At 37.2% G+C, this 22,999-nt stretch overlaps 2 protein-coding genes across 2 annotated transcripts; both read right to left on the bottom strand.

The window, feature by feature from the left end:
* Positions 1–10,367: 10,367 nt before the first annotated feature.
* On the bottom strand, positions 10,368–22,519 carry LOC109040396 (uncharacterized). The gene is made up of 4 exons (XM_072304750.1): positions 21,331–22,519; positions 19,795–19,883; positions 17,386–19,566; positions 10,368–14,628 (listed from the first exon to the last, which is right to left on the bottom strand). The coding sequence occupies exons 1-4, from the start codon at positions 22,170–22,172 to the stop codon at positions 11,372–11,374; spliced, it is 6,369 nt and encodes a 2,122-aa protein (XP_072160851.1). The 5' UTR covers positions 22,173–22,519; the 3' UTR covers positions 10,368–11,371.
* Positions 15,049–17,482, bottom strand: LOC140225350 (nuclear factor NF-kappa-B p105 subunit-like). Its single transcript, XM_072303884.1, has one exon. It carries the CDS (start codon positions 17,336–17,338, stop codon positions 16,253–16,255), a length of 1,086 nt encoding a protein of 361 aa, XP_072159985.1. The 5' UTR covers positions 17,339–17,482; the 3' UTR covers positions 15,049–16,252.
* Positions 22,520–22,999: the final 480 nt, after the last annotated feature.

The raw sequence follows: 22,999 nt of genomic DNA, 5'->3' as shown, positions 1-22,999 counted from the left end.
TCTTCAGGCTCATGCGCATGGGCTATCGTCCTTTTTTCGGCTAAAAATTCAAAACCACCATTTCCTATGGTGAAGTGATCGTAGCGCTAAATCTATGATCGGGAGGTCCCAGGTTCGATTCCCGGCCAGGCGACTCGAGTTTGACGGTCTCAAACAATGGTTGCCTGAGACTGATTAGGGACGGAGGGGGACGGGACTTAAGCTTAAGGATTTGCCCTTGTGGGCCACTTGAAATAGGAAAAAAAAACAGCTGGGATTTTTTACCTTATCGATGCGATATATCGCATGCCAGTTCGACCACGTCACTTGAGCTTGGCAAATCATCTTAATGATTCAGAGAAATGCGCGGAAAGTCTCGATGCATTTTGTTGCTAATTATTGTAAGTTCTCCTAAAAAGGGATAATACATTGGAAGAGATGATGCGAACATGTAATGCAGTCATGCCGATTCTGTTCAGGTCCGTCCATTAATAAAACTTCATAGTTTGTTTTGATTTGACAGCCTTCTGTAAAGGAACTGCGTTAAGCAGAAAGGAACCAAAGCCACATCAGCTGTTGCCAAATTTAATTGAACCATTTAATTTTTAAATGAATAAAACGGTTGTGCGGATTTTTTTGTTAATTTCAGTTAATTTTCGGCGCAGTACAAAGCAGATTTCTTAAAATTTTCAAAGGAGTCCGCACAAACGTTCTCCTGTGAATAATCAAATTGCCCAGTTGCTTAAAGGCTATAGCAGATGTGGCTTGGTTCCTTCCTGCGCGGAAAGTTTCGATTCATTTTGTTGCTAATTATTGTAAGTTCTCCTATATAGGGATAATACATTGGAGGAAATTATTCGACATGTAAAGCAGTCATGCTGATTCTGTTTAGATCCGTCCATTATTAAAAACGCATCGTTTGTTTTGATTTGACAGCCCTCTTTAGAGGGACTGCGTTAAGCAGAAAGGAACCAAGCCACATCAGCTGTTACCAAATTTAAATGGGCAATTTAATTTTTACACGAATAAAACGATTGTGCGGTTTTTTTGATAAAAATTAAATTTAAAGTTGAACTTATTTTTATCGGGCTGCATTATGTTGATGAAATTACCTTTCTCCCGATCACTTTTTATCCGGTTTTCAGACGATAGCTATTTCGATGTTAATCATCATCATCAGGTCACTTCGACTTCTTTCAGAGATATGCGCACGCACCAACAACGAACGGGCATCTCGATGACGCAACGGCCGGAACGCCGGTGATAAGAACGCGTTCGCGACGGGTGCACCCACGAGTTTTTTAAAGTGTTTTATAGTAAATTTTAGTAAATTTTAACAATATAAGATGTGACTATTAGTGTTTACCGAAGTCGAAGTCGAAGTGACCTGATGATGATGATTAACATCGAAATAGCTATCGTCTGAAAACCGGATAAAAAGTGATCGGGAGAAAGGTAATTTCATCAACAAAAATTAAATTGCCTAGTTAAATTTGGCAGTAACAGATGTGGCTTGGTTCCTTCCTGCTGAACGCGGTCCAATTATTCGATATGTAAAGCAGTCATGCTGATTCTGTTTAGATCCGACCATTATTAAAACTTGACCGTTTGTTTCGATTTGACAGCCCTCTTTAAATGAGGGTCGCTCAAAGGGTTGTTAAGCACTCGCAAGTCAACGATATAATGGTCCTCAGAAAACGTATCCGGAAGTTCAACGGTCTCCTTGCAAGCTTTTCTCCAAGCTTGATAATGATCGAGTCCACTCATAAGTCATGAGCTTCCCACACCTGTTTTCCGTCCTCGCCACCCCCCCCCCACCCCCCAGCCCCCAGCCAACCTCTCGCTCAAGTCGGGAAAAATCGATAGAGATAAGGACAGTCCCAACACGTAGACGAGAGATCGGCCATCTTAAGTAAAAACGCCGTATGTACATTCAAGAATTGCCAAATTTCATCCAATTAAATGTTTATTTTTCAGGAAAGTTATACATATTTTCCCTTGGAAATTTTCCATTAATTTATATCAATTCGTGAATGAAATGTTCTGAAAATTTTCAGGAAATATATGCACGGATTTACCTGAAGATTCGTATTTTTGCAGAGGAAATTTGGCAACGTCTGATGGTTCATACGGCCATTTTCTTAAGCACGGCAGAGATATACTCGTCGATTTGAAGCTCCATTAAAGTTATTAGTTTTTTCGCAGACGGCTAAACTACCATGCTAAAAAAGAACGCCGTATGAACATCCGAGAATCGCCAAATTTCCCCGGATAAAACATGTATTTTTGACGAAATTTATGCATATTTTTCCACGGAATTTTCAGATATTTTAGATTAAATTGCGAATAAAATACTCTGAAAATTTTGAAGAAAAATATTTACAATTCCACCAATAAATTCGTATTTTATCAGAGGAAATTTGGCAACGCCTGAAGGTTCATACGGCATTTTTCCTTAGCATGACAGTGAAGGCTCAAAGGATTTGCGAGGAAACCCGCATCGAAAACTCTGAAAGGCACGGCGCGGATTGTCTAACTTTTAGCAAGAATTTTTGGATACTGTGCCAAAGTGTTGGAAAGAATTTTCATTGAAATCACACGTCAGCGGTTTGCAGCAAAATTTACCATTCCTTCACAAAATTTTTAGCAACGATTATTCTTGATTTCAATTTTTTTCCTCGAGAGCGTTATTTAGAGGGATTTGAATCAAAAGGAACTATATTAACTCTGGCATGAGCCCTCAAATACATAAGAGTACGTTCATAACAGGGCTTATGTCAAAACGGACGTATAGTTCCTCTTGATTTTAATACGTCCACTTTTCACTCTCTTCTTTAGTAACCCCTGGTAAAAATTGGCAGAAAAATGTGTGTTCCAAAGTACCATAGACCTACAGCCGGCCGTAAGATTTCCAATAGCTTCTGTAGCCGGCTGTACAATTTCTTATAGCCTTTCATAGCCGATGGCGATTAAGCAACAACCAGACGATAAAGTTTATGCTAAACGTTACTAAATACGGATACTAGGACTTAGCTAGTTTCTGGACTACCGCTCTTTTTGTGCCGTAGTATCTTGATTTATTTTTCGAGGAAAGCTCCGTACTTTTGAAGGATGCCTGTCATTCTTAATATGTTGGAGCGCCTTCAATTTCTTATGATACTATGCAATACATCTGGTGTGAAATAGTTGCTTCAGACGCCGTGGCACGCTGCGGCGCGGCGGGCGGGCGCGCATTGGCGCCTAAAAATCTAACAGGGATACTTCACGCATTGCGCAATGCGTGAAGTATCCCTGTTAGGTTTGTAGGCGCCGGTGCGTCGCCGCTCCGCTTTGTGTTATGCTCTAATATTTAATCTCGCGGAGTCAGCGTTTTTCAACTCATGATTTTGAAATGTTTGCACGCTCTGTATGGACTATTCTCATTTTGATTGATGAAAAAAAAAATATGTTTTAAAGGAATATATAATGTGTGTTTTGTAAATATTAAGGTAGTTCCGTATCAAACTTAATGATTTCCAAAGCACACGAATTTCTACACAATTTTTTATAGCCTTTTGTAGCCAATGGCGATAAAGTGTAAAGCCCGGCGATAGGAACTATAGCCCGACTGTATACTTTTTTATAGCTTCGTGTAGCCCGGCTATATGATTTGCTCCGTTTCCTACAGCCAGCTATATTATTTTCAATAGCCTTCTTTAGTCGGCTACAAGAACTCCTATGGTATTTTGAAACGCAGCTCCCATCGCCAATTTTTACCAGGGATGTCAACGCTTCCGCTTGAATCTCGCTTTTTGCACATAGGGATAATGAAAGGAACGTTATTTACGTTGCAAAAATTTTACTATGAATGAATAAATTGTCAAATAAAGGACCAATAGGATATCGGAAAATTCAATTTTATATAAAGCCTCGAAAAAATCTGTGTCACACTTGATAACATCCTGTGGGCCACAAAATACGGAAAACGGGTTAATGACCTTATCGCTGAATTGAAAGGAGAGTAAGGGTTCAATAGGAAACTCCTTGTCAGTTTCACGTGGATAGTTTTACGAGGTCAATGTCGTATCCGCATGTAAATATTTGAACTAGCATTGGTCAGTAAGTCAGAAGATCAACATTGATACCATTACGAAATGACGTTACTCGGTTGTAAAAATTCCCCGCGTGCCCTGATTTTTGATGCCGCAATTAAGTAAACTTTGCGGTCAAAACTGCAACAGCGGTAAAGGAAAAGTAACAAGGCCGCAGCATGGAGGCTGATTTAATATCAATCTTCCACCGCATTGCTAAGGCGCAATGATACAACTATTCGTACTCTCCGGAACGCGTGAGGTATCACGCCAGGTTTGAAGGCGTTTTCGAAACTGCCAACTTTCCATATTGGGATTCTTCTGTCTAATAGATATCATACTATAACTGGCCGGCGAATATTAAGCACTTCCGCTGCCCTTCCTCACCACAAATTTCTAAAAATTCAGTACCTCGAAAGCAGAAAAAATTCAGTACTATTTCGATGCATTTAAGTTGATTGTTAATTTGAGTTCCTATTTTTTAGTTCTATTTTTACCGCGCTTGTTTTTTTTTTAATCCTTCTAAAATATTATCTTTTCACTAAACACAAGCCTACCTTGAGCACACTTAAACTTTGCGATCAAAACTGCAACAGCGGTAAAGGAAAACTAATAAGGCCGCAGCGTGGAGGCTGATTTAATATCAATCTTCCACCGCATTGCTAAGGCGCAATGATACAACTATTCGTACTCTCCGGAACGCGTGAGGTATCACGCCACGTTTGAAGGCGTTTTCGAAAATGCCAACTTTCCATATTGGGATTCTTTTGTCTAATAGATATCATTCTATAACTGGCCGGCGAATATTGAGCACTTCCGCTGCCCTTCCTCACCACAAATTTCTAAAAATTCAGTACCTCGAAAGCAGAAAAAATTCAGTACTATTTCGATGCAATTAAGTTGATTCTGAATTTGAGTTCCTATGTTTTAGTTATATTTTTACCGCGCTTGTTTGTTTTTATTTCGTTTTAAAAATGTATTATTAGCTTAATACAAGCCTAGCTTGAGCACACTTAAACTTTGCGGTCATAACTGCAACAGCGGTAAAGGAAATTGAATATTTCAAGGCGTTTTTGAAGCTGCCCACTTGCCATTTTGGGATTCTTTTGTCTCATAGATAGGCGTCTAATAAAACAGGCCGGCAAATATTAAGCACTTACCCAGCCCTTCCTCAGTACAATTTCAAAAAATTGAGTACCTCAAAAGCAGAAAAAGTCCAGTACTTTTTCGGTGCCTTTAAGTAAGTTTATTGTTAATTTGAGTCCCTATTATTTAGTTATATTTCTTCCTGCGCTTGTTTAATTTTAATTCTTCTGAAATATTGTCTTTTCACTAAACCTTTTCTTACCATTTGTTTGTTTTCAATCCTCGTATAAAAACTACTCATTTGCTGAATACACTTCTGTCTGGAGCGCATTTTAGCTATGCATTCACCACTGCAAAAATGTCAAAGGAAATCGACAAGCCCAGCGTGCATGGAGGCTATTTCGATTGTAATCTTCCGTCACATTCTTACGGCGCAATGATACAACTATTTGAACTCTCCGGAATGCGTGAGGTATCACGCCGCATTTGAAGGCGTTTTCAAATCAGCCAAGTTCCGCTATCCGGGTTATCGTCTTGCATTTATTTATTTATTTATCTATTTTTTTTCCTTTTTTTTTTTATTCATCAAATTATGTTACAACCACCTGTTTCCAAGTGTAAATTAACTTCGTTTTACAAATATAATAACAACCAAATTAACTATTTTTAATTTTCATTTTTAACTTTTGAATGTATAACCTACTCTCGCACAGCACCTGACTACATTCATACATCTTAAAACTAGAGTAGTGGGTCAGAAAAAAGAATTACAATAAACAATGAAAAATAAATGAGAGAGATAAAAAAAAAAAAAAAAAAAAAAAAAAAAAAAAAAAAAAAAAAAAAAAGTTATAAAGCTATTAAGTTTGAATTACTTTTGCTCTCATGCGGAATCCATGTCCGCAAAAGAATTCTGGCAATTAGGTTGTTAAGGACCTATTTTTTGTAAGAAAGTGAATAAGATACAAAAGTTTTAAATTAGACACCGAAGGCTAAATCTCGAGGTTTGACCCTCTTCAGCCTTCTCATCATATCCTCGGTTGTAAGTTCCTTGGCTAAGGGATTTTCATGAATTTCAAGCTTGCTAAAATATCTATAAGAGGCATTTTTGATGCAATCAGAGACGGATTCAACGTCTAACTCTTCTCTGATTGATTGGTTAGTTGTGAACCATGGGGCATCCACCATTGACCTTAGCACCTTCGCCTGGAAGGACTCGCATAGTTCATATCCTTTTGTTATATTCCGTGCCACTCGTTTATTTTTAATCCTCGTGTAAAAACCACCCATTTGCTATATACAATTCTAGCTGGAGCGCACTTCAGCTATGCATTAACCACTGCAAAAGTGTCGAAGGAAATCGACAATCTCAGCGTGCATGGAGGCTATTTCAGTTATTGTAATCTTCCGTCGCATTCCTAAGGCGCGATGATACAACTATTTGAACTCTCCGGAATGCGTGAGGTATCACGCCGCATTTGAAGGCGTTTTCAAAACAGCCAAGTTCCGCTATCCGGATTATCGTTTTGCATAGTTCCTATTATTATGTTTTATTTCCTACCATTTGTTTGTTTTCAATCCTTGTATAAAAACTACTCATTTGCTGAATACACTTCTGGCTGGAGCGCATTTTAGCTATGCATTCACCACTGCAAAAATGTCAAAGGAAATCGACAAAGCCAGCAAGCATGGAGGCTATTTCCATTTTAATCTTCCGTCACATTCTTACGGCGCAATGATACAACTATTTGAACTCTCCGGAATGCGTAAGGTATCACGCCGCATTTGAAGGCGTTTTCAAAACAGCCAAGTTCCGCTATCCGGGTTATCGTTTTGCATAGTTCATATTCTTTTGTTATATTCCGTGCCACTCGTTTATTTTTAATCCTCGTATAAAAACTACCCATTTGCTAAATACAATTCTAGCTGGAGCGAGCTTCAGCTACGCATTCACCACTGTAAAAGTGTCAAAGGAAATTGACAAGCCCAGCATGCATGAAGGCTATTTCAATTATTTTGTCCAAGTGCGATGGGAAATTGCAATTTTAGTTCACTTCATCGCAACTTCACTACAATATATTCGTTGGAAGGTAGCAAAAGCTCAACATTTTGGTTTCCTGAACTAAAATTGGCATTATTCTCACTATTATCATATACAGCAATAAAACAAAGACTGAAAGAAGGAAAACAAATAAATATAGCGATCAATGAAAATATATTCGAACAAAAATAAAATTTGTAGAATTTTGAAACAGGCTTGATAAAATTAGAAACGTAACATGTAATTGTATAAAATTAATTTTAGGTAAAGACTATAACAAATGAAATAAGGAGATTCAATCTGAGAATCATGAATGAAACGTTAAATGAGAAGAAAAATAAAAAAGTATTCAATTATTCAGTTATGATTCTCAGATTTAAGCTATACTATGCCCATTTAACTTTTCATTTATGATTCTCACTTTAATTCTTCTTATTTTTATTTCTTTGCTCATTTACTCACACAGTACTGCAAAATATGTTTCATTTCTATTGCGCTTTTCGTTCCCTTTGACAATTTTTCACGATATTTTAGAGTCATGTTCACAGACTGCGAACCAAACTAAAACAAATTTCCGAAATTTAACTTAGGGCCCAAATTTCGTTACCTGGCTTCGAGAGGTTTGTCTCCAGTTCCCAAGCAGCACAGAGTGAAGTAAATTGCAGTATATGGTTTTAGCACTGTATTGAAGTGATGAGTATGTTGCCTATCTCCTGATTGAAGGGGCACCTGGTATTGTAATTCAATTCAATAAAATTGAAAAAATCACAATTTTTACTGCATTGAAAATTGCCTATTTTTCTGACATAAGGAACTTATTTTTTTAACTATTCATAAACGGCATTCACTGACCAAATGATGAACAAATATTTTAGTTTTATGGTAAAAAATAGCAATTTTACAGTATTAAATTGCAATTATATTTCTATGCACTGTGTTACTTGGGATACTGAAGAGCCCCCTCACTGACTAATTTCACGCCTAATTTCATACAATTATGCAGTCAAGGCTGCAGATGCTATTTTCGCAATCATCACTGTACTTACAGTTTTTAAAGCAATAAGAAGGCGATAAATGATGTACTTATTGTACCAGCTCATTTTATTCCTGACCATTAATATGGTTCTAGGCATGCAAATATCACGAACGTTGGAATTTTGGACATTTTTTTAAAACGATTTCTGAGAGTTATATCAAATATTCAGCTATTCATTAAGTAAATGCACTTCTGTCAGATATAAAGCTTCTCTTCAAAAATGCACTCTAAATCGGTCCTCAGGGAAGTAGAAAAGCTCCTGTAGTCCGAATATTGAAACTATGTTAGCACGACTAGACAAGACAAAACCTTAGCTTAAAGGAGCAATATATCGCATTTTAATGTCTTATCATGCTGATTTAAACTTTGAGTAATCGGCCTTGTGCTTAAAGAGACCTTTTATAGTGTTGAAGAGATCTTGGAAAAAATGATAGAATTGCATCAACTTATTCACATTTTTAAATTAAATGCTTTTTGGTTGTAAGAAAGATGAGTTCGAAATGGGGTTCGAGCGCACTTCCTAGTGCTTGACCCGTACCGTGGTTTCTTAAGTATAGAAGCTTCTCTACAATTTTGTAAAAATCAAATAAAATAAAACGGCATATCTTCCTGAGGGAAAATTGTGCTTGGATGAACTTTCCTTCTCTTTCTTGAGACATCAGTTTTAGAATGACTTTTAAGTTTTAATGCATGTTTGCTAAATCTTTAACACTGACTTAAAGATTCATGAGCCAAATCGCAATTCTGTTCATTTTACAGTTATGTTTATAAACTTTGCAGCCACTCATAGCCAGCAAAATGTGGCCTATGATACTGTGATAAGTGTTTTAACATTTAAAGTTCATATTACTGATCTGAACCAATGATAAAAAGCCTCTGTAATTTTCAATGGATGCAAGCATAGGATACAAGACAAACATTAAAAAGCACGTGTGAAACAATCAGAATTAAAGAAATAAAACTGAACAAATATAAAAATCTTGGAAAACAAAATGCTAAAAAAATCACATATAAAGATAGGGAGGGAAAACAATAAAGCTTATTTTTAGCTACAACTTGGTGTTTTGGTTAACATCAAGGTAAAAGAGAAAATTATTTGGATGAACAGGATATTCGAATTAGTTTCCTAAACGCTGGGTTACTGGAGCTAGCTTTTATGTGAAAGAATATAGGATTAGGCTGTATTAAAATATTTAAAGGAACCTTCCATGGATTGAAAAGTTTAATAGATAACGAAAATTAGGTATGATTAACTCTATGTTTATTTTAAATAGAGGAGGACTTGCATTAATAATATATATATATAATATATTTAAAATACAGGGTGTCCCAGAGCACCCGCACCAGGCCTTTATCTCGATTGATTTAGGTCGAACGAAGTCGGGGACCACAGGGTTGAATAGGGAATCGACCCCAAGGCATCCGAATTTCATGGTCTAGAAACCCCTCCCAGCCCCCCTTGGAGGATAAAGGGGGGGGGGGGGTCACGATCCTAAAAGTCGGGGTTTTCGATCGAATTTCGATTTGATTTCATTAGAGTTGAAAAGTGCGAAAAATTTCACGTGAAATCGACCCTTAAAAATCCAAAGTCGGACCACTTTAGAATGATCCCTTACAGAGGGGGACAGCGGCCCCTTCCATAATTTTCCTTGGGTCAAAAATTGACGCAGATTCTCCGTAAAAAGATGATATCCCAGGTAATCAACACCAAGGAAACCTGATTTACATGATCCTGAGACCCCCCTAGCCATTCTTGAGGGATAAATGGAGAAGGCAAAATTTCAGAAGTTGGAGGAAATTGAGCCTCTCCTCGCAGTGCCTGACTTTGTTCGACCTAAATCAACCGAGAAAAAGGCCTGGTACGGGTGCTCTGGGACACCCTGTATGTTCTGCATCATATACAGAAGATGGCAATGATGAATAATATCATGGTAAAAATATCATTGTTCCAGGTTACATAGATTGAGATTTTGTCTAAAATGTATTCCGGATTTGAGAAACTAATCAGGAGCAGACAAAAAGAACGTACTTATGACAATTTATTAAGTTAATTTATTTTGCTGTAATGCAGCAATTCTATTTGCTGTTTTATTGTAATGTTGCAATTAACTTTTTTTGGTGTAGTGGGGTTTTGCTTGCCAACTGTAAAATAAATAAATAAATAAATAAAAAATAAATTCATATCAATAATGAATGAAAAAAGGCAATACAAATTCCATAACTAATAAGGTTTTTAAGGGGGAAAATGTGATAATGATACGGCTTCTGCAGCAGTAAAAATAGCGGTAAAATAGGCTTTCTGTTAGAAAGAGATGTTCGGAGATGAATTCTTACTTAGTATGACCTACACATATATTCGAGTTAAGGAAGTCATGATTGACGTATTTGACCATCTTGGAAATTTTGAAACCATCTTGTGCGACAATAATAAGAGGGGGAAAAAATGAAAAAAAATTCTTAAAACCGTGGGTTTAAGAATTTCAGCAGAGCGACAGCAGTAAACTTGACGAGGGTAAAAAGATCCCTTTCAGAACTTCTTCCTAGAAAATTGTACCCAGAGTGGCTAGTGATCTTAGAACTTCCTGTTTTATAAAGATGTAAAGAACAAAAGCCACATCGAGCCATAATTTGAGGTCAGCATGCAGAGAAGGTCTATTTACCGTAAAAATAGTAAGCTTTTTAGGTCTTTCGTAGATAGATCCGTCCCGACCAGTGATGTTCAATATTAATTACACAGATGAGGAGAATACTGTATGGTGTTTACGAAAATGTAGGGTGACACATACAGATGGCTTCTTGAACTGTTGCTAGGATGAGAAGATGAATAATCATTTCTTTTCTACGAGTATCTGCAATCTGTCAGTTGATCGACTTAAAAGAGGTATGTTGTCCTGGCAAATTACCGTATGTTTAGTACTTGAATTACCATGTTTAGTACATGTATTAGGTGGAAGTTTATTGCTCACACGTAAAGTGCACTTAATGCTCCAAAAAAATGCTTTTCATTTAAAATGTCATACAAAAAATTGCAAAACGTTTGCGGAATATGGAATTCTGCTTTCAATGAAAATACCCTGATGATCATGACATGTAAATTCTATCAAAGAAATACATTAAAAAACTGAAATTTTCAGAGGAAATCGTGAGTCTATCCTAAAATCAACCATCAAATAACCCAAAACCTAAATCTATATCATCAAGTTCTTCTTGTGAATAAACAGGGGGTTGAGAATAATAACATGGGTTCGTCTGCAACAAAAGTTCTCTATCCTTGGACTTCTTAATTTCTGAAAATTCACTGCCTGCAAATGGGTGCCCATTATTACGAATATAATCCAGTAGGGTTTGTCCGTAATAATCCTGAGCATTTGTCACAGCGAAAAATTCATCAAGTTCCATTTCCCGTAATCTGCTCAACAGCTCCACGGTATTTTCTTCCCCAGCTTTGAATGATTCTTCTACCAAGTTTAGAATGCTGGTGACATCCTCCTTCCTTGAAAGATCGGAGGGTTTTTTATTTTCTTTGTTTCTGGCGTTATACATGGCTCCATGTTTCAGTAGAGCTTTTGTCATCTCTACTGATCCATTCTGAGCAGCAATATGAAGAGCTGTGGTTCCATTTTCTCCCTTGGCATTAACAAAAACATTTGCTCTGCCATTCTTCTCAGCATGTTTGAAGATAGTATCTGTTAATTCCGCATCACCCTTCGCAGCAGCTATATGAAGTAGTGTGCTACCTGAATTGGTCACTTGAGCCACATTTGCACCATTTTCTAAAAGTAATGATGTTATGTCTTTGAGGGCATTACTTACTGCAAAGTATAAAGGACTGCAACCATTACTGTCGACAGCATTTACAATACCATTATTCTTTTTTACGAGTTCACTGACGAGATCTTGTTTCCCTTTTTTCACAGCTTCAAAAAGTTCATCTGCCATTGTCAAAATTTCTCTGATGGAGTTACACTCTGCTAGATCCAAGGGTGTCTTACCCTCTTTTGTCTTAGCTTCATATGCTGCCCCGCACTGAAGGAGTAGAGTTACGCTCTCTGGGTCATCTCCTTTAGCAGCATAATGCAAAGGAGTCCAGTTATTCTTGCAGCGAGGATTTACATTAATTTTTTCCAAAATACGAGAGATGTGAGGTTCACCACTCCTTGGAGCTCCTCTGTTGAACAGTCGAGGGAAAATTCGGTTAGTGCTTCTTGGGGTAATTTTTTCTTGTAAAAGAAATCGTAGAATTGTTTTATTATTTTGCTTCACAGCATGATGTAGAAGAGTAAGTTGACTATCTTCTTGTTTCAGGTTGACAGCTTCAACTGTTTGAAGTAAGCCTTTCACTTTTTCGATGCCCTCATTATCAATAACTGCGGTAAAAATTTGATCCACTGCACTCAGCTTCCTGCTAAGAAGATAATTTACTGAGTCAGGATATCGATCGATCTCTATGGGTCTCTTGTTTGATTTGTTACGTACATTGATTTTAGCTCCATTATTCAATAATACGGTTGCAGCTGGAATATTGGAGGATATTCCACAAAGGTGCAAAGGAGTATTGCCGTAGTTATCGATGGTATCAACATCAATACCGTTTTGCAAAAAAAACTCAACCACGCCTGGCACACCCTCAAATTCACCCTCAGCTGCAGTGTGCAGAACAGATTTTCCATCCTTCGAGACTGCCTTCAATTCTGCTCCCTTTTCTAGGAGCAGTTTTGCTATGGCTGTGTTTCGAGCAGTATGTAATGGTGTGCAACCCTCGTTATTAGATGCATTGACATTTGCACCTTTCTCGATGAGAATTTTTGCTGTGTGGAAATTCTGTACAAAATGTAGGGGTGTATCCCCCGATTCGTTTGAGGCATTAACTTCTGCTCCATGTTGTATGAGGCATTTTGCAATGGATGGGGTCCAAGCTGAGTGCAAAGGTGTATTTCGTGACTTGTCCATTGCATTGACATTCGCACCTTTATCTATGAGGAGATTCACGGTAGATAAATGTCTGGCCAAGTGTAAACCAGTTCTCATTTGATCCCACTCATATCCATGGTAGTCAATACAGCTGTTGACATCAGTTCCCATTTCTATGAGAAAATCGGCTGCCTTTGGATCCATTCCACCATAATCCTCGCGAATAGCCCAATAGAGGGGGGTGCCACCTAGGGCATTGTTAAGAGTGGCTCCCTTCTCTATAAGGTACCTCATTGTATCAAGAGAACGAGAAAGATTATGCTTCACCAGCAAGCACAGGGGTGTTCTTCCATCCTTTTCGGTGGCATTTACATCCGCTCCATTCTCTACTAAAAATCTTATTAATTCTTCTTCGCCAATATTCCGTGATGCCCAATGTAATAGAGTTCCACCTCTATCGATTGCGTAATGAGCATGAGGGTAATAAGCATTTATGTCCGAGCCCACAGAAATTAGAAACTTTGCAACTTCCAGTTTTGAGCATACTACAGCGAATTGAAGTGGTGTGCAATTGTGATAATTTTCACTTCTTGCATGGATATCAGCACCATTTTCTACAAGAAGTTCAGCTATTTCTGTATGCCCATCCATTGCAGCAATGTGCAAAGGCGTGTTACCATTCTTAGTTTTACTTTGGATATTTGCTCCTTTCTTAATCAGGTAATCAACAACGTCTAGCATTCCTTCATCTACAGCACGATGTAAAGGATTTAATCCGCCTTCATCAGTAATTTCAATATCACCAACTCTGTCAATGATTAACTTGGATATGTTTGTATTTTTCTCCTTCAGAGCACGCTCTAAAGGTGTTTGACTAAAATGGCGGGTTTTAACATCAACTCTCTCATCTTTGAGCAAGATTTTCACACATTCCTCTTGATTGTTTTCTATTGCAATCCAGAGTGATGTGCAGCCATTGTCATCAACAGCATTGACATCAAGTTCCTTCTCCAGTAAATTGGATAGGATTTCCGTTTGACCATACTCAGAGGCAATGTGTATTGGGGCTTTCCCATTGAAATATGTGTTAATATAATGTGAGCAGCGATTATCCGCCAACAGAACTTTTACAATGTTGGTATGACCTTTTTCACAAGCTATGTGTAAAGGTGTTTTACCATAGTGAAGCCTATTTACATCTAAATTAGGTTGTTCCAATAGTAGTTTAACCAATGCAACATTACCACCCTCAGCTGCTATTACAAGAGGTGTTTTCTCATCAGGCGTCAGTGCATTAATATTAGAATTCACTTCTATGAGCTTTTTTGTTAATTCTACGAATCCTTTTTCAACTGCGATGTGTAATGTTGTTTTGCCACATGAATTGAGCTCATTCATGTCAATGATTTTATTTTGCATAATGGTGCTCAGTAAAGATATGTTATTGCTCTCTACAGCAGCAAATAAGGGAGAGTCGAAATTAGACATTATGATAACTTGCGTTTACAAGTAATACGTTGAATGCAAATTTTAGATATTAAAGGCGTATATTCTCACAAAAGGGCAGAGCCTAAGAGCGTAATTTAAACCTTGAAAAGAGCTCCGATTAGAAAATGATAATTTAATGGATACAGAGGACCAATTAACACAAAATTATGAACTCTTATATTATCTGGTTACACTAATAAAACACTGAGCTATCAGAAGCTATAAAATAAAATTGATACAACTTAGTCTATGATGTGAGTTGTTGTTCTTTTTTATAAATTTCAGAACAACTAACTCTCAAAGAGAAAAAAGAAAATGATCACATTTCAGATGTGCTGGTACCTCTACAAGTAATTCTGAAGCCTGATATATTAGAAATTATACCCCAGTGAGTGTTTTCTGTTGAACTGTGGCGGGCTCAGTTGTTCTTCTGGAACAAAATAAAATTGCATTTGATAATAGAATTGTGTCCTACTATTCTTGTATGAGCACTTGGCTAAAGATCGTTGTTCTCACATCCTAAATTATGAGGTCTAGAGGGACTCACAAAATTTCAATTTAAAGTGATGCTTAGTTTTCTGTTGAAAAACTAAAACATCAGAGAAAATCAGGCAAAAATTAATGCAGTTCGGCCGATTTTGGTAAAATCCGTCCAATTCATGTTCAACAGTAAGGCATTGTAACCAGATTGTGCTGAAAAATCAGCACTTTTCTCCATTTAACCCCGCGTAAAGTAACCACGTAAATGCCAGCTCCTCACCAGTCAGTGATCAAAAAATTCCAAGCTTTGTTTACATAGACTCTTGCATTATTACCATGTAATAGTGTTTAGTGCATGTATCTTCTGTTTGTGAAATAATCTGAAGATAGGAGAACTCCCGAAATGCATAAGCATGTATGGATACATTTTTTATTGTCAATATAAATACAGTGTTTTGGCTAAATAAGTTTGAAATTGTTACCAAAAATGACACTGATAAACGCAAACGCATTTAAATACCACGTAAAGTAGGTATCCCGATTCCATCACACGAAATGGCAACCTTGAGTGAGTGTATGAGCATCCCAAATGATCAGTACACTCAGAACTCTTTTATAAAAGGAAGGTAGTTTGGCATTAAGAAATGCCACTGTTTGTGTTGAAAGTGCCATTGCATCTGTGTGTGTAATTTTTAAAAAAGTAATTACATGTATGAAGATGCGATTTTTGTTGACAATTGGGCTACATTTTGCAATTAAGAACTATAATTTCTGTCCCATTTGTATAAACACTCATGTGCACAGGGAAACTATTGGTGCTTATGTTGTTTCTAAAACTGTGAGCCAGAAATGGTAGTTCCAAATTGAGAGATGCAGTCCAATTTATCTGTGGATTACATGTATTTCGAGTTTTCTGAACAAATCATCAGTAATTAAAACAGACAGAATAACCCACTGACATGGTTTGTTCTGTAATCTGTCTATGAATCTGTTGGTTTTTAACAATTGATGATGCGTTCAGGATGCACAAAATAAATAGTAAACAAAAATCTCATCTCGGTAGATACGTTTAATTAAATTTTTTAAAAATGAAACGATGGCTTTGATTAAAAAAGTTGGCAGAGGAAGGTGGTTTCTGAGTGAATGCAGAGGACCTTTTCCTTAATCAAATAATCCAAAACCTAAATCCAAGTCCTCAAGTTCTTCCTCTGAGTGACAAGGGTTCCGGGAATAGTGACATGGGTTGGTCCGTAACAAGTGTTCTCTTTCCTTCAACTTCATCATTTCTGATAACTTACGAGTAACCGATGGTTGCGCATTATTCTCAATGATATTCACAAGAGCTTGTCCATAATCATCACAGGTATTTGTGACTGCAAGAAAATCATCAAGTTCCAGAGTGTCCAGTCTACTTAGGACTTCCTCACTACTTTCTACGGCAGCTACAAACAACTCTTCTGTTAAGTTCAGTATATTTGTAATATCCTCACTTCTGGAGAGATCAAGTGGTCTCTTATTTTCTTCATTTCTGGCGTTATAAGTTGCGTCGTGTTTTAGAAGAGCCTTCGTAATTTTCACCGAACTGTTCTGCGCAGCTATATGAAGCGCAGTAGTCCCTTTTTCTTCTTCAGAATTCACAAAAACATTTAACCTTCCATTCTCCTTGGCATATTTGAAGATAGTATCTATTAATTCCGCATCACCCTTCGCAGCGGCTATATGAAGTAGTGTGCTACCTGAATTGGTCACTTGAGCCACATTTGCACCGTTTTCTAAAGGCAATGACGTTATGTCTTTGAAGGCATTACTTACAGCAAAGTATAAGGGACTGTAACCATTACTGTCAACAGCATTTACGATACCATAATTCTTTTTTACAAGTTCACTGACGAGTTCTTGTTTTCCTTCTTTTACAGCTTCAAAAAGTTCTCCTACCATTGTCAAAATTTCTTTGATAGAATTGCACTCTGTTAGATCCAAGAGTCTCTTACCCTCGTTTGTCTTAGCTTCATATGCTGCCCCGCATTGAAGAAGTAGAGTTATGCTCTCTGGGTCATCTCCTATAGCAGCATAATGCAAAGGTGTCCAGTTATTCTTGCAGCGAGGATTTACATTGATTTTATCTAAAATACTAGCAGTGTAAAGATCACAGGACCTTGAAGTTCCTTCACCCTTAAACGGTCGCCCACGGAAAGTTCTACTTGTGTTTTTTTGAGTAATTTTTTCTTGTAGAAGAAATTGTACCATCTTTTTATTATTTTGTTTTACTGCATAGTGTAAAGGAGTGAGTTAACTATCATCTTGAGTCAGGTTGATAGTTTTCACTTCTCGAAGCAAGCGTCTTATTCTCTTCATGCCCTCATTGTCAATGATCGCGGTAAAGATTTTATCGATTGTGTGAAGCATTCTGCAAAATGTACCACCGCCAGAGTCAAAAAATTGGGCACACTCTACAGGTGTCTTATTCGATTTGTTCAGTACTCTAGTGTTAGCTCCTTTCTCTATGAGTACCGCAGCAACTTGAATGTTGTCAGATGTTCCGCAACAGTGCAAAGGTGTATTACCACTGTTGTCAGTAACGTTAACATCTATACCCTTCTGCAAAAAAAATTCTACTACCTCAGGCACATCTAAATATTGTGAGTGTGAAAATACATCAACTTCAGCACTTGTGTGTACAACAGTTTTGCCATCTTTAGTAACCGCCTTCAGTTCTGCGCCATTGTCTAAGAGCAGTTTTGCGATGGCTGTGTTCCGAGCAGTATGTAATGGTGTGTAACCCTCGTTATTAGATGCATTGACATTTCCACCTTTTTCGATGAGAATTTTTGCTGTGTGGAAATTCTGAACAAAATGCAAAGGTGTATCCCCTAATATGTTTGAAGCATTGACTTTTGCTCCGTGTTCTAGGAGACATTTTGCTATAGAGGGAGTTCGCGCTAAGTGCAAAGGTGTATTTAGTGACTTGTCCATTGCATTGACATTTGCGCCTTTATCTATGAGGAGATTCACGGTAGATAAATGTCTGGCCAAGTGTAAAGCAGTTCTCATTTGATCCCACTCATATCCATGGTAGTCAATACAGCTGTTGACATCAGTTCCCATTTCTATGAGAAAATCGGCTGCCTTTGGATGTCCATAATAATCAACAGAAAAAGCCCAATACAGTGGTGTGCCACCTCGTTCATTGTTAAGAGTGGCTCCCTTTTCTATGAGGTATCTCATCACGGCAAAACTACCACGGTGCTTAACAAGTAAACATAGAGGTGTCCTTCCACCGTACTCAGTAGCATTGACATCTGCTCCGTTCTCTACTAAAAATCTGATTAATTCTTCTTCATCCATTTTCCGTGATGCCCAATGTAATAGAGTTCCTCCTCTATCGATTGAGAAATGAGCACAAGGGTAATGAGCATTTATGTCCGAGCCCACAGAAATTAGAAATTTAGCAACTTCCAGTTTTGAGCACATTACAGCGCATTGAAGTGGTGTGCAATTGTGATAATTTTCACTCCTTGCATGAATGTCAGCCCCATTATTGACAAGAAATTTAGCTACTTCTAAATTTCCTCTCCTAGCGGCGACATGCAAAGGCGTGTTACCATTCTTAGTTTTACTTTGGATATTTGCTCCTTTTTTAATCAGATAATCAATGACATCTAGCATTCCTTCATCTACAGCACGATGTAAAGGATTTAATCCGTCTTCATCTCTAATTTCAGTATCACCAACTCTGTCAATGATTAACTTGGATATGTTTGTATTCTTCTCCTTCAGAGCACGCTCTAAAGGTGTTTGACTAAAATGGCGGGTTTTAACATCGACTCGCTCATCTTCAAGCAAGATTTGCGCACATTTCTCTTGATTCTTTTCTATTGCAATCCAAAGAGGTGTACAGCCATTTTTATCGACAGCATTAACATCGTGAGTTTTCTCCAGTAAGTTAGATAAGATATTAGTTCGACCGTACTCAACAGCAATGTGTACTGGAGTTTTTCCAGATGAGTCTTTCATGTTGACGTAATGTGTGCAGCGGTGGTCTGCTAATAGAGCCTTTAAAACATCGGTGTGACCCTTTTCAGATGCTATATGTAACGTTGTTTTCCCATGATAAGACCTGCTTACATCTAGGTTCGATTGTTCTAACAGTAGTTCAATCAATATGCTGTTACCATTCTCAGCAGCTATAGAAAAAGGGGTTGTTTCATCTGATGCTAGTGCATTAATGTTAGATTTGGCATCTATAAGTTCTTTTGTTAACTCTATGAATCCTTTTTCGACTGAAATATGTAAAGCAGTTTTTCCGAATGAATCGAAACTGTTTACATCAACCATTTTGTTCTGAATCATATTTTTGACAGTAGTTATATTATTGTCTTCAACAGCATCAAAAAAGAGAGAATCGGAGGTAGACATTATGTTGATAATACCTTGTTGAGAAGAAATTTTAAATACTAAATAAATTCTACAGGAAAATCAGTCTTGTAAAGAATTCTAAAACTCAGAATTGACTTTGATGCAAAAGCTAGTAATCAGATGAACAACAGGAACTAATAACAAAATGAAGACTTGAGCTCTACACCTATCGTCAAGTTACATAAATACAGCCTTGAAAAATGGAAATCCGTGAATCACACAGAAATTTTGGAGCTGCTCTGTGTGAGGAGCGGAAGGCAACTTTTACATTTTAAAAACGTTCGTACCTCTATAGGTAGTTAAGAAGTGAGTTGTGCTCGAAGTTATATCCAGAAATGAGTTGAGGTGTGGAGAAGTAGCAAAAGTGGGTATTCGTCTGAAACAAAACAAAATCAATTATTATGATATGATGTTTTAATTTAAATATTGAGGGAGCTTTTGACTACAGACGGTGTAAAAAATCTGAAATTCGCTTGGATGAAAAACAATTAACCTGTAACTTAGTGACTCAAATGAAGAAAAAAAATTTCACATGAAATTATAATTCCGAACATTGAGTCAACTTTAAAGAAAGGAACACAGAAGACACACGATTTTTCTTAATTGAGACTCGTCTTCTTCATGCACTATCATGTCGGTTTAAGGGAGAATCAAAATATACTCATGAACAACCCTCTTGTTTTAATAAGGGCTGCCACAGAATTTAGAAAATGAAATTCCCTGAGATTTGAAGGATAGTTAAAAATTCATGATTTGAAATAGTTTTCAGGTAGTTTTGAATGATTTCGCATTTGTTGTTAATGCACACTCTAAATTGGAAATGAGGGTGCTTTAACACTTTTTCCTAACATTTCTCGGTTTTCTTTGAATTTTTATAATTTCAAGACATTTCTTGAATTCCCTCTTTTCCCCAACTATGGCAACCCTGTTTTAATAGATTCGGCGAAAATAACGTCTCGCAAGTGGGCAAAATGTCCCACTTCCCAAAAATTAAAATCTCTGAAATTTAAACAAATCAAAATTCTGTTCTTTTACCGGCATTTCAAAGCTCTGAGATTCGCTCAAGATATATTGAATAGAGCTTTAAACTAATCATACAACTGCATGACAATGGCAAGAACCCTACTGATAAAAACGAAGTTGCAAAGTACCAAAGTGATACAATTTTTTACAATGTCTATATCTTCAAAGCTTTCTTCAGCGCAGTTCATGTTCCGAGAATTTAGGCATCGATTCTGCAAAAAAAGTTGTTTTTCTTTTGAAGCCCGTAGATCAAATAATTTTTTAACAGCACTGCCACTCTCGTTAAGGTTTATAATATCTGCTAATGTGTGCCCATAACTATTACAAATTTTGACAAAATATAGAAATCACCAGCATTCATTGTTTCCCATCTTTCAGGGATTTCTTCACCTTTCTTCTCGGCAAACTTGAACACTTCTTCAACAAGCATGAGGAAACAGGTGACTGCCTCATTTGCAGAAAAATCTACAGGTTTCAAGTTGTTTTTATTTTGAACATGAAAAGCCGCACCATTTTTAGGCAAAGTTTTTGTGATAACTGACGATCCACTTTTGGCAGCAATGTGAAGAGTTGTGATTCCATCGAGTTTTTTAGCATTTAAGAAAGAGTTCAGTCCACTCGTGTTATTAGCATGGTTCAAAATAGCATTCACTAATTTCTCGTCACTTTTAGAGACGGCAAGATTACTGTGCTTCTGTCACCGGCACTTCGTGTCACATCAATACAACTTTCCAAAAGAAACGTTGCTACATTTCTGCGGTCATTCTTGATGGAATAATGTAATAGATTTCTACCGTTACTTTTCGATGAGGTACCTTACAATATCCAGGTAGCCATGATGCTTCACGAGCAAACATAGCGGCGTTCTCCCATCATAAGCGGCAGAATTTACATCGGCACCATTCTCCTTGAGAAATCGTATCAACTCCTCTTGAAAATTTAGATCGTATTCCCGAACAGCCCAGTGAAGTAGGGTCCCACCTTTCTTTATCGTGTAATGAGTGTGTGGGTCAGTTGCATTAATATCTGCACCTTTTTGGATTAGAAATCTTGCCATTTTTAAATGACAGCCTTTCACGGCAAGTTGTAAGGGAACTCCCTTACAACTAGCTTTATAGCTATTTTCACAATTAACATGGACATCAGCACCTTTGTCAATGAGAAGCTTAGCTATTTCTAGCCCTCCATCCATAGAAGCGATGTGCAAGGGTGTGTTACCTCTTTTTGTCTTGGAGTGAACACTGGCTCCTCTATTGAGGAGATGATCTACGACATCCAACAAACCTTTACGGATAGCATAATGTAAGAGCGTCAGTCTATCATTGTCAATAATATTTATATCAGCATTTCTCTCTATTAGTAGCTTGGAAATGGTTGAATTTCCTTCTTGAGTAGCGTACCCTAAGGGTGTCCTATGATTAAAACGAAAGTTGACATTAACTCGGAAATCCTTCAGTAAAACTTGAACACTTTTTACTTGATTATTATCCAGTGCAATCCAAAGCGGTGTACAGCCATCGCTGTCAATGCTGTTAACACTTCGTTTTTTCTCTAAGAGAGCACTTATGATGTCTTCATATCCATACTTTGCAGTAATATGAAGGGGTTTACTACCATTGTGATCGCTGTTAACATAGTGCATAGAACGATAATTAGCCAACAGTAGTTTAACAACACTTGTGTAACCTTTCTCGCATGCTACAAACAATGGGGTTCGGCCCTTGTGGTATAAGTTCACGTCTATATTGGGTTTCTCCAATAAAATGTTTACTATTTTGTCTTTTCCATGCTCAGCTGCTAGAAATAATTATTTTCTTCCATCAATGGTGCACATATTAATGTCGGTACCAGCCTCTAACAGTTCTTTGGCTGCCTCCACATACCCTTTTTCAGCTGCAATATGAAACAAGGTTTTGCAGCATGCTTTTAATAATGTAACATTAACAACTTTGGTGTGGACAAAGCACTTGACACGCTGAAAATCATCTGTCTCAAATAAAGCATTTACTATGTCGGCCATTATTAGGTTAAGCAGACAATTTTTAATGACTTTTGACCAGACATAAAAGTGGATACTTCTGTTTGTGTCTACCAGGACAATTAGAGGATGAAAAAATGGCCTAATATCATATGTTTGTCTAGGATCCTTCTGAATTAAATTCTGAAAAATAAATTGTGAAAAAGAATTGTTTGCAAGTATATACGAGCAATAATACAGGTATCACAAACTATCACAGACATCTCGAGTAAAAATTAACAAAATGCAGGTATCACAAAATATTAGCAGTGATACAGGCGTACTTTATGACATTAAACAAATTGAATTAAATAAATAATATAACCTGGCTTTTAAGGCAAGGACGGGTTCTAGACTAAAAGAAAAAAGTAGTCGTGACTCACATTCGATAAAATAGTTTTGAACTAGATTAAAGTTGGTGGGCTTCGTTTAAACAGTTAATGACTAAACAG

The sequence above is a fragment of the Bemisia tabaci genome, chromosome 9 (assembly GCF_918797505.1).
Source record: "Bemisia tabaci chromosome 9, PGI_BMITA_v3".
Lineage (NCBI taxonomy): Eukaryota > Metazoa > Arthropoda > Insecta > Hemiptera > Aleyrodidae > Bemisia > Bemisia tabaci.
The sequence above is the reverse complement of the archived record's forward strand: the minus strand, read 5'-3'. Positions and strand labels throughout refer to the sequence as shown.